Here is a 12,500-nt window from a genome sequence, read left to right as displayed (position 1 = left end):
TATAACGCAACCATTAACCTTTATGATCACCACCATTGTTTTCGAAACTGCCATCACCATCATCATTACCACCATCATCACCATCAAGAACAGAATCACCTGTAACATCACCACTACCATACTGTCTCACCACCACCACCACCACCACCACCACCACTACCACAGCTTCCTGCACCCCAATCACCATTACTAACGCCAACCAACACCATTAGGTCTTTTAGGAACTGAAACATAACGATCTCATCATCTCCGTCACTCCTATCACACACACACACACACACACAGACAGAGGGACAGAGAGGAGGGGAAGGGAGTGACCATAACACTTAGTTTGAAAAAAAAAAAGTAACCAAGAAGAGAAGGAAGAAGAAGTGAGGGATGAAAGAAGACGAAAAACAAGAGAAGACAGAAAGAGAACTAAGATGAAAAGAGGAGGAGGAAGAGAAGGAGGAAATGAAGAATGAGAGAGCGTAGCAGGGAAGGAAGTAACAAATAGGGTAGATGAAAGTGCTATGTAGAAGTAAGAGAAAGAGAGAGAGAGAGAGAGAGAGAGAGAGAGAGAGAGAGAGAGAGAGAGAGAGAGAGAGAGAGAGAGAGAGAGAGAGAGAGAGAGTGTGTGTGTGTGTGTGTGTGTAGCCATTTCCCTCTACTGGAAGTGTGGAGGGAAAAACTGTCGCTGGCAGATAAGTAATGGGGAAAAAAAAAAAAAAAAGGCAAGAAAATATTGGCTACCGGAAATTTGGACAAGATGATAATATTCTGACCTACACTTTTCTGTAAGCGTGAGTACACACACACACACACACACACACACACACACACACACACACACACACACACACACACACACACACACACACGCGCGCGCGCGCGCGCCTTTAGACACGCCACTCATTTGAACGCTTCATCTCTTTTTTTTTTTTTTTTTATGTAAGAGGGAACTCCGGCCTAGGATAACAAAAAATAAATAAATAAATAAATACCCCACTAAAGACGCCTGTCCCAGAAAAGTGTAGTCAGAAGACTTATTCATAGTCAGAGAGTAACTGTCTTGAACTTCGTTCCTGAAGCATTTAAAACATAGAAACATAAGAAAATAAGGGAAGCTGCAAGAAGTCGTCAGACCTACATGTATTTCCACCTGTCATTCTCATCCATAAATTTGTCTAGGCAATGCTACTACTACTACTACTACTAACACTACTACCACCACCACCACCACCACCACCACCATTTCCTTTCAGTCAAACCGGCGGAGAAAGGTAATAAAAAATAGCTTTTCTTTCCTGAGTTTTCAATACTGGAAAAACAACATTGGTGATAGCTACGTAAGAATTAAAAATAGTGGTAGTACGAGTATAAAGAGATGAAAAATTACTGGGAGAAGTGTCTTGTTACTTTCGTCTTGATGGATTTGCAGTACATGGGAGATACCGCCGGAAGTCCGTCATGAAATCAACAAGAATTATTGATTGACTGATTGATTGACTGATTAAAGGTGTATAGTTCAGGAAAAGTCAGCTAGTTTCACGGTGCCTCCCTGTTCCCTACTTAGTTTTTCCTCTCTCTCTCTTGTTTCTCTTTTTTCATCTTTCTTGCTCCTTCTTCACGTCTTATTTTTTGTTAAATCACTTCATGTTTACTTGTTCTCTTTTCATCAGTTATATTTTCTTCTTTCGTACTTCTTTTTTATCTTATTTCTCTTTCCTTCATTTTTTTTTTACCAGTTCTTTACTCCTTTCTTCCTTCTACGTTTGAATTTACCACCTTTATATCAATATCGTTAACCTCCGAGATGCCAGCAGCAGCAGCAGCAGCAGTAACGCTAATAAACATATCAGGAGTCATAAATTGAGTCGATCTCGCTTCAGCCGTTGCGTTTTCAGACTTGAGCCATTACACCCTATTCTCTCGTTAACATTCTGGAGTGTCTATATTTTAATTGGAGGATGGAAGACGTTTGTTGTAGTCTATATTGTGATGCCTTCCTGTCATGTCTTCGATGATGAATGTCATGTAACTCAAATAGCGTGGTAGATGAATGGAACGTACTTAGCAATCAGGTTGTTAGTGCTGAGTCATCAGAGAGCTTTTTTAAAAGAAGATTAGACAAATTTATCTACAGGAACGATTGGTGGAAATAGGTAGGTATGTTTCATACATGGACTGTAGGCCTGATGGCTTCTTACAACTTCCTTTATTTTTTTTATGTTCTTATGTGCGTTTTCTTCGGCCATTTTTATCTCGTAAATATTCTTTGGTGTCAATATTTTAACGGGAGGATGAAAGGTGTTTGTTTTAATTTTGTACTGTGATGTCTTCGTGTCACGTTCTCGATGTGTGTTTTTCTGTGTCCATTCGTCACTGCGCCACTCAGCCTGTCCCGTATCATTCACTGCGCTATATGGTTTACTCGTTTACTGAATGGCATCCTGAACACCAGACAGCTGTTACATACATACATTATTGTGAAAGGTCCCGCGTACACAGACCGAACAGCTGTTATCTTTACTGGATCGTTGCCTGAAAGAAAATAGATACGATTCTGTGACAAATTTTGAAACACAAGAATCTAACATATATTGGTGTGTGTGTGTGTGTGTGTGTGTGTGTGTGTGTGTGTGTATGTTCAGGTTAATTCTGAACCGTATTCTTGCATGCTTTGTCCTCTCATCAAAATTATTTCCAAAGAGGTTATTATAGATGGGCTCTTATGATTTTTTTCTCTATTGATGATGCGAAATCCTTGATCAACTGTGACTGGAATCATGAAAAAAACCTTGAAAATCCTAACAGCTTCCACAACAGACTGTCAAATGCAAAAGATTAGGCAACGAAATCCGTAGCAGGATGGTAAATAGTCACTATGCACTAATAATACTGGTAATGTTAATGGTAATGCTATATAATACTCGATCTTACATTATAACGTCCTACAATTTCTATTAAGAGGAGCTCTGGCCAAGGAATACAGAAAGGTAGAGAAAAAGCCCCACTGAAAGAAAAGGTTCTATAAAAAAAAAAAAAAAATCTGCCTATTGAAAAAAAAATAAATAAATAAATAAATAAAAACCTGAAATACAAAATTAATAGATAAATATATTAGAGATGCGGGTTTGTCACTTGAAAAGGCAAGTCAGCATCATTCTTTCAAATATAAATTTTTATCATCAAATCAACGTTTCCCTTTACGTATTCGTCAGTCAGTGAATTTTTTTTCCTAAACACTTTCTTCTACCAAATAGATAGATAGAGATAGATAGACAAACAGACAGACGGAGGCAGACAGACTTAGATAGATGGATAGACAGACAGGTAGATAAAGCAGTACTAGAAGTTGTCACGGTAAAGTCCTGGCTCCCCGTGTATGTATGACCGTATGTAGCTGTGTCAACACTCACGCAAGGGCAGATCAGTTCAAAGTTATTACACTTTATACGTACAGCGAATCGGGCACTTTTTCTTCCTTCCACGAATACAACTTGCATCAGCAGAAGACTTGTTATTAAGAAAAATACCTCAAAGGATAATCTCTACATGCGTTCCTTCTTTTCATTACCACCATAGACATCATAATCATCGGCAGCAGCAACAGCATCAACCTCCCTATCATCATCATCATCATCATCACCATCACCACTATCAGTCACCATAATCATCCTTACCTGCGCGTTGAATTAGCACCGTGTTGGTCTTCCCCCTTGGACGTGGGCGTGGCAGGCTGAGATGACCCTCGCGAATCACCAAGACAAGGAGCGGCGACGCATCGCTCAACAAACCAGGGAACAAATTGATCATGAATGAGTTCGCGATTCGAAAAGTTACGCCAAGAAACTGTTGGTGAAAGGCGAATTATTTGTTATAAAAGGAAAAGAAATAAAACAATACTTAAATGTGTACGAAGTGAGAAAGTGGATAATAGCGACACGAAACAAGGCTGTCCTGGCGCAGTGACACCCGAGAAACAAATCTGGTGCAAGTTCTGCCGCGCGAGGAAGCTGACGAGTCAACAGAGTAAGGAACTTAGGCGGCGCGGCGGTCTGATCACGGCCGCTGACGACACGCGACTGACCGGCCGACCCGTGGTATATAGTCACAGGGTTGCAACCCAGGTTTTCAAATGTTGCTATCTACATATCTAAATGCCGCTAAAATGTGTCCAACTATTCCAGCCAAAGTCGCTGAGACCACCTCCCTCCTCACACAGTATTTTGTAACCTAGTTAAAGCTGTTTTTCTTCTTCCACAGTATTGATTATATAGTTGAATGTAACATTTTAGAACACTCTGAACAGAATAGATTATTATAATAGATGCTAAGAAGATTGATTGAAGGAGTACTTACTACTATTATTTGATTAGAATTTCATCCCAATCCTCTCCCTCGTAGTCGTCACTAGTGTGAGCAAGTGCACACACACACACACACACACACACACACACATACTATCCCTCCCTCCCACCCATTTACCCGTGTGTCCCGAAGCCCTATGGTCAATCCTGTCAATCAATTAATCTTCATATTTGTCTATCTACTTATCTGTTTTTTTTTTCTTTTCTTTTCTTTCTTTTTCTTTTTTTTAAGTTCATACATGCCAGTAAAATAATATATCTATCAAATGTTTTAATTGGCAGTACTCATTAATAGTACAATAAATAATAGCTGAACATGGATGGTAACGTATTAATAAGAGAGGAATTAAAGTAGAAATCGAGATTAAGTCGCAAGATATGATTTTACTAATTTCGAAAGATAGGGAAGCAGAAGTAAAGATGAAATAAGCCAGGGAAAGACCATGCTTGTATAACCGACCACCACCACCATTACCTTGGCCAGTATCATATTTATTTATTTTTTTTTCCACATTCACAATAATTACATCGTTCTTGGTCATTCACGACCAAGAACACGACATCATCATCCTGCCTTCATCTTGGGAGGTGTGGAAGGAGAGGGGAAGGGGAAATAAAGGACAAAATACCCATGTTTATAGGGCAAAGCAGACGGGCAGGTCAGGGCAGAGCAGGCTATGGATATCTTACGTATCCTCCTCCTCCTGCTCCTCCTCCTCCTCCTCCTCCACCTCTTCCTTCTTCTTCTATTCTTCCTCCTCCTTCTCCTCCTCCTTCTCCTTCTCCTCCTCCTCCTCCCCCTCCTCCTCCTCCTCCTTATTGGTTTGTCGTCTTACTGGCTTATTGGCTAAATGACTTGTGGATTACTGTGGTATTATTTTAGTGGCTTAGTGACTGGCTTAGTGAGGCTTATTGGGTGACTGGGTTAGTGGGCTTATTTCCTGACTGGCTTAACCTCACCTAACCTAACCTCACCTTACCTCTTACATCCAGCTTTGGATTGAAATTGAGGATAGAGAAAGTAGGAAGGAACAGAAAAGGGGCTACTGTCAGTTGCCTCAGACACCTGAGTTTCAGTGAGGAAAAGAAGATGAGGTTTCGAAGAGGAGAGATGGTGTTCTACAGATTGAAAATTAGATCTTAGACCGCAGATGTTGCAGAAGTTAACGAAGAAAAAATTGAGGGGGTGTCAAGACACTTAGGGTCATTATCAGAAGAGCAGTCCGACCTGGAGACATTTGTGGTCCCCTCCCCAGATGGGGGTCTCCGAGGCTGGTGTAGGAGTCGCCATGATAATTTTGAATTTTAGTGTTTGTAGTAGCTTGTAGTAATTTAAGTGCTTGTAGTTTTATGTGGAAGAAGAGAGTTGTCTCTAGAGGGTAGGCTGTGACTGCCCCCTTGTGTTGTGAGACACAAAGGGAAACATTCAGTGAGGTCACAGCTGGGTTTAATGATAAGTTCACACCACCCCATGATCCAGTGCTTCAGACCTCACTGGGAGTAATTATCGTTTTGGCATGTTCCTACTGCCTCCTCCTGTTCCCCCATGGGTAGGAATACCACCACTTTGTGAAATTATCTCTATAATTGAGTCATTTTGTCACTTGTAATGTCTTTCTGGTTTGTGTGTTTTATATATGATGCGCATGTCCCTCATCTTATTATCTTGACCAGTTTGTACATCTACAGTAGGGTGGAGTTAATTTTTTTCTTTTTTTTTTCTTTCTAGAAATTTAGAATGGGTAGTCCGCAGTAATTGTCAAATGACACCAAATTATTGTGTTTTAAATCTGAACTCCCTCAGGAAATATCTTCAGGTGCCTCCAATAATATATATATATATATATATATATATATATATATATATATATATATATATATATATATATATATATATATATATATATATATATATATATATATATATATATATATATATTTTTTTTTTTTTTTTTTTTTTTTTTTTTTTTTTTTTTTTTTTTAGGAAGGACACTGGCCAAGGGCAACAGAAATCCAATAAAAAAAAATGCCCACTGAAATGCCAGTTCCACAAAAGGGTCAAAGCAGTGGTCAAAAATTGATGAATAAGTGTCTTGAAACCTCCCTCTTGAAGGAATTCAAGTCATAGGAAGGTGGAAATACAGAAGCAGGCAAGGAGTTCCAGAGTTTACCAGAGAAAGGGATGAATATATATATATATATATATATATATATATATATATATATATATATATATATATATATATATATATATATATATATATATATATATACATACTAGTATATATATATATATATATATACTAGTCTTACCTAATGTGTGTATAGATTTCCAAGCATATACCAGCATCTCTTATGAGTTTGTGTGTTTATATCAGACTTAGCAAAGATTTGGACGTGTCTCTAAATATATACTAGTGTTTGTATACAAGTTTGTGTGTATACTAGACTTATTAAGAGTTTGTGTGTGTTTCTAAGAGTATACAAACCATAGCAAGTGTTTATATATGTCTCTATGTGTAAACCAGTGTTTGTGTGTGTATACCAGCATTACATAGTGTTTGTAATGGTTTAAGTGTACACTAGTCCTTTTTAATTGTTACCTTCTCACTATACCAGCCCTCCAGATACACCTGAGGCACACAGCGTCACCCCAGTACAGCCCCAAGTTGGTCTGGCTAGCCCCAATGACGATGAAAGCAGGAACCATCATTATCACCTGCTGTGGTTGATGATGATGGCTTCTACACACACACACACACACACACACACACACAACCTCAGACAGCAATTCCTGGAAGAAGAGAGGACAGAACAGCATGCCAGCCGCAGCAAGAGTGAGTGTGTGAACAGCCGCGGCCACCAACCAGCCAATACTTCCCTAGCAGAAGAACGCGGCCCTCACAGTCGACCCAGTGGTGAAGCCTGTGCCCAATATTATTTATCAAGACTCTCTCTCTCTCTCTCTCTCTCTCTCATCCACCATTAGCCAGTCTCCCTCCCTCTCTCACCATTGGTTGGTGGCCTGTACAGCAGACACCCAGTCATCATGGTGGAGGGATTTTCTCCAAGTACTGTACCTCCACCACTTCCTGCAGGCTCCTCCACTTTCCTCCAGTCACTCCATAAGCTTGATGAATAGCAGCTGTCCCTCTATACCACAAGCTTCACTCTGGGCAGCTCTCTGGAGGCCTCCGAACCTGTGGGTGTAAGGTTAGGTTAGGTTAAGTTAGGTTAGGCTAGGTTACATTAGGTTAGGTTGGTTAGGTTAGGCCTGTGGATGGTGTGTGGAGGAGGACAGGACAAGGAGACCAGTGGGAAGGCTGTGGAAGGCCTGTGGATGGTGTGTGGAGGAGGACAGGACAAGCAGACCAGTGGGAAGGCTGTGGAAGGCCTGTGGATGCTGTGTGGAGGAGGACAGGACAAGGAGACCAGTGGGAAGGCTGTGGAAGGCCTGTGGATGCTGTGTGGAGGAGGACAGGACAAGCAGACCAGTGGGAAGGATGTGGAAGGCCTGTGGACTTCAAGGTAATGCAACACCACACACCAACACCAGAACAATGCTTCACCTATCCACCTGCAGCCACATCACAGTCTCCCCCTTGTAGGTGATGGCAGGAGTGGTGGTGCTTGTGGTGGTGGTGCGAGGAGGCAAGGCACCCATGGCTGGAAAAGAAGGGGTGAGTGCATTGAGGCTGCAGGACGCGGTATACAGGTGTGTGGGAGGTGAGAGGGTGGGAGAGAGGGAGTGGGCACGTGGGAGAGAGTAAGTGTGTTCTATGGCAAATTATATATAGGATTTCAAGGGTGTTTTTGTGTATGATAGGGAAAATATTCATACACACATACACACATACATTTTCATCTCCCAAGCACCTCTCCTCTCCTCCTCTTCCCTCTTCCCCTGTCTCGTGCAATAGGTAAACACACACACACACACACACACACACACACACACACACACACACACACACACACATTGATAGAGGGATAGATATTAGCCCAGCATGATTTAAACAACTAATATAACTATCAAAAACACACACACACACACACACACACACACACACACACACACACACACACACACACACACACACACTTCTCCACAAATCTGAAAGGCACTGTGGTTTCCAAGTCCTTAAAGTGAATGAGTGTGCTGAGGGAATAATATTGCACCACTGCCTGCATGAACTTGTCACTAAAGCTGTCATGCGTCTCACACACCTCCTGTCACCGCTCATGCTGGCTGTCAATGCAGAACGCACCCTCCACCACTCATTGTTTGGGGTGACGGTTCTGTGGGAATGGAAGATAATTAGATTTTCTCTCATATCAAGTTGAATTGGTTTAGCTCTCTCTCTCTCTCTCTCTCTCTCTCTCTCACAATTGATTTCAAAGGCCACAAAGATGATTAGCAGAGGTTTTCTTGAGTGTTTCTCCTGACAGTAATGTAGGAATGTTGTTAATTTGTCACTAAAACAATAAAAACATCCTTAAAAACCTGTGCTACTTTGAATAGAGCCTTTTAAAAGTGTGTTTCTCCCATCAGTCGAGAAATGTAGTTATTTATTTGCATTTTATATAACACACACACACACACACACACACACACACATAGGTGGTCTGGCAGGAAAGTGCTATGAGAAATATACAAACGCATAGCAAGGCAAGGCACACAGCTTTCACACTCACCTCACACTCACAACACTCTTTCAACACCTTAACCTTTGTTGGGGAAGAGAAACACTACTGTCTTAACCTTACAAATACACTTATTATAGCTTATCTCTTACATGTACCAAGACAAGGCACACAACTTTCACCGTTACTCTCACCCACAACAATCTTTCAATGTGTTAACCCTTGTTGGGGAAGAGAACCACTAAAATATTATCTCCTACAAATATATTTAAACACTCACTCAGCACACAACACGTCAGCCCTTTATGGAGACAAGAAGCACTCCTACCCAACCTTACAAAACCACTAATTAAAATCTTATCTCCTACATATACCAAAACACACAATTTTCAGCCTCATTCACTCATTCACTCAACACACAACACGTCAGCCCTTGATGAAGACGAACAGCACTCCTACCCAACCTTACAAAACCACTAATTAAAATCTTATCTCCTACATATACCAAAACACACAATTTTCACCCTCATTCACTCAACACACAACACGTCAGCCCTTGATGAAGACGAACAGCACTCCTACCTAATCTTACAAAACCACTAATTAAAATCTTATCTCTACTTCACTTACCCATCCATACACCAACCTTGTAACTCCACACAAGACAAGACACCACAGTCATCCACATATATCTATGCCACACTGACTCCTGAAGCTGGTGGAGCACAGGGTGGACCAAAGGGCATCAGCTCCACACTCTGGGATGCCTGTGGGGGACTTCATACGAGACAAGCGAGTACCTCTTCCGCATTCAGGGTCCCCTCCACCCTCTCGCACAGTACCTGAGGACATGAGGGGGTGGTGAGAGGCTAAGAGGGTGTGAGGGAGGAGGGAAGAGATGAAATGTGGTGAAAAACAGAGAACACAGATGAAAAGGAAAATTGAAGTAGAGAAGAGGGAAAGGAAGAAAAGAGAAGAGATGAAAAGAAGGAAAAAAGAGAGAAAACAGAATTATAAACACAATTTTTGACATCATATCTAAAAATCTCTCTCTCTCTTTAGTGCTCCTTCAAAAATTCTCTCTTTAGTGCTCCTTCAAAAATTCTCTCTCTCTCTTTAGCTCCTTCAAAAATTCTCTCTCTCTCTGTTTAGCTCCTTCAAAAATTCTCTCTCTCTCTCTAGCTCCTTCAAAAATTCTCTCTCTCTTTAGCTCCTTCAAAAATTCTCTCTCTCTCTTTAGCTCCTTCAAAAATTCTCTCTCTCTCTTTAGCTCCTTCAAAAATCTCTCTCTCTCTCTCTCTTTACATCATTCCTTCAAAAAAATACACTTAGTAAGAGGCTTTAACAAATATTCATGTATCACCTGCTGTCAAGGTACTGCTCACCACAGCCAATGAACACCAGTACAGAACACACAGCACCAGCAAGTCACACACCTCCAGGGACGCCCCACTGATGACATCCAGGGGGTCTATCACACTGCCCCAGGACTTGGACGTCTTGTGGCCGCCACCATCACCCTGGAGGCCATGCAGCAGCACAGTCTGGGGAGGGAGGGTGATATAACACAGGTGATATAACACAGGCAATACTGGTAACAATTAATATCACGTTACATAAGAGGAAGGAAAGGTAACACACAGGTAGTCAATTCTTTCAATCTATCACCATCTATAAACATTATTAGCCTTCTGAAATCTGCATCTTTTTATCAAACGATTAGTAATGCTAGAGTTTACAGTATTAACAGATATTTTAGTTATATACCAATGAATATATGGACTAATTACACGCCTACAATTAGTTACCGGAGTTTGTGATAATACATAAGACAAAGGAACAAAAACAAGATCAATAAGAGAGGACAGAACCAGGAGACCAAGACCCAGACGACCTCACCTCAAAGGAAAGCCACCCCGTCAAGTCGAGTCCCGGCATGACCACCTGAGCCACCCAGAAGAGGATGCCGTGACCCGTCTTCAAGGTCGTTGCGTAGAAGCGAGCATGGTCTCTCCCCTCCCCTGACCTGGCCAGCCCAGCGAGGCAAAGGGAGGGACCAGAGGAGTAACAGGTGTCCAGATCTTCCTCCTGCTGGGTGGACATGGAGGTCAAGGGTGTGCCTGGGGAGGAGCACAGGGTGAAGACGGAAAGTTGCGATTATTAATGTAGCCGTCAAGACTTTCATTCATCTATTGCTACATGAAGTTTATTTTTTTAATGAGGGTTTGCGCACACACACACACACACACACACACACACACACACACACTTTCTCTTTATCATCCTCTTCCTCCTCTTCTTTTCTTCTTCTACCTCCTCCTCCTCCTTCTCCTTATATTCAGGTCAAGTCAGGTCATCCAATTAGAATAAAATAAGACAGACAGACAGACAGAAACAAACACACACACACACACACACACACACACACACACACACACACACACTTGAATGATATAAAATAATGCAGTTTTCCCTCACAGAAATGGTATTACTGCATCTCATAAACCACCAGTACTGCTACAGTTTATCATTAGCAAGACTTGACAAATACTATCATAGCTCAAGAACCAAAATGAATATTATACACCTTTCACATATCTAAGGCCTATGCTCTGAAACATCTCAGCACCACTATTTCAAAAGGACTCTAGATGAAGCTACACAGGTTTTTAAGAATGTTTTTTAAAGTTTTAGTGACAGATTAACAACATTTGTATATTATTAACAGGAGAAACACTCTTGAGAACCCAGCTAGGTATCTCTGTGGCCTTGAAAAATACTCATGATGAAATAATACGGGTTTTCAAGAATGTTTTAATGGTTCTAGTGATGGATTAACAACATTTCTACATTATTAATCTTGAGAACCCAGTGTTTTGGTGAAATTTCTTGTTTGTGCGCGCGTGTGTGTGTGTGTGTGTTAGAGTTTACGAGGACAGGTATGCTTACGGATGTACAGACAGACACACAGGCCAGTCTCTCGCTGCATCCATGTCCCAGCTGTCCCAGTCAAGTGAAGCCCCCAGATGCCGCAGCTGGTCGAATATCATTGTTCCTTCCTCCTCTTCTTCCACACTTCATCAATAAACCTGCAAAAAAAGGCAAATTTGTCTTTTAAATATGTACCGTAAGTTAGTTGTACGCAGTCTACTGCCCAAGAAAACAGAAAACTGGCTAACTATTTTGACTGCATAGAAAAATTACACACACACATACACACACACACACACACACACACACACACACACACAGTTTTGTATATTCATGTCTCTCTATCATTCTAGTTTTCTCAAGGCAACACTCACTCTTCTGTCTGTCAAGGTCGTGTTTGGTGTTCCCCTGGGCGTCCCACAGGTGCCTCTCCACCACCATCTGTGTTGCTGACCCTGTGTGGTGTGCCCCTGGGATGAACACTGCCTCACCACCCTGCATCTGTGCCTGCATCAGAGAGAGAGAGAGAGAGAGAGAGAGAGAGAGAGAGAGAGAGAGAGAGAGAGAGAGAGA

At 41.5% G+C, this 12,500-nt stretch overlaps 1 protein-coding gene and 1 long non-coding RNA gene across 21 annotated transcripts in view; both read right to left on the bottom strand.

Annotated features, from left to right (window-relative positions):
• Nucleotides 1–6,174, bottom strand: part of LOC135107764 (uncharacterized) — a 99,629-nt gene extending 93,455 nt beyond the window's left edge. Inside the window, exon 1 of the long non-coding RNA XR_010271984.1 lies at nt 3,666–6,174. This is a non-coding gene — a long non-coding RNA (uncharacterized LOC135107764). The remainder of the gene's footprint in view (nt 1–3,665) is intronic.
• A 460-nt stretch (nt 6,175–6,634) lies between these two features.
• The window catches only part of LOC135107706 (valine--tRNA ligase-like), an 82,139-nt gene continuing 76,273 nt past the window's right edge, over nt 6,635–12,500 (bottom strand). For 2 of the 20 annotated variants that reach the window (XR_010271897.1, XR_010271923.1), the window contains exons 2-8: nt 12,302–12,434; nt 10,896–11,116; nt 10,360–10,540; nt 9,627–9,838; nt 8,580–8,651; nt 7,922–8,018; nt 6,641–7,552 (exon numbers count right to left, since the gene is read on the bottom strand). Coding sequence is in view for 4 of the 20 variants with exons in the window: in XM_064017895.1 (XP_063873965.1) it covers nt 9,675–9,838; nt 10,360–10,540; nt 10,896–11,116; nt 12,302–12,434 (699 nt within the window). In the remaining 16 variants the exon portion in view is untranslated. The other 18 variants (XR_010271926.1, XR_010271929.1, XR_010271931.1 and 15 more) reach the window with 18 other exon arrangements.

This window comes from Scylla paramamosain, chromosome 2, assembly GCF_035594125.1.
Source record: "Scylla paramamosain isolate STU-SP2022 chromosome 2, ASM3559412v1, whole genome shotgun sequence".
Classification (NCBI taxonomy): domain Eukaryota; kingdom Metazoa; phylum Arthropoda; class Malacostraca; order Decapoda; family Portunidae; genus Scylla; species Scylla paramamosain.
The sequence above is the reverse complement of the archived record's forward strand: the minus strand, read 5'-3'. Positions and strand labels throughout refer to the sequence as shown.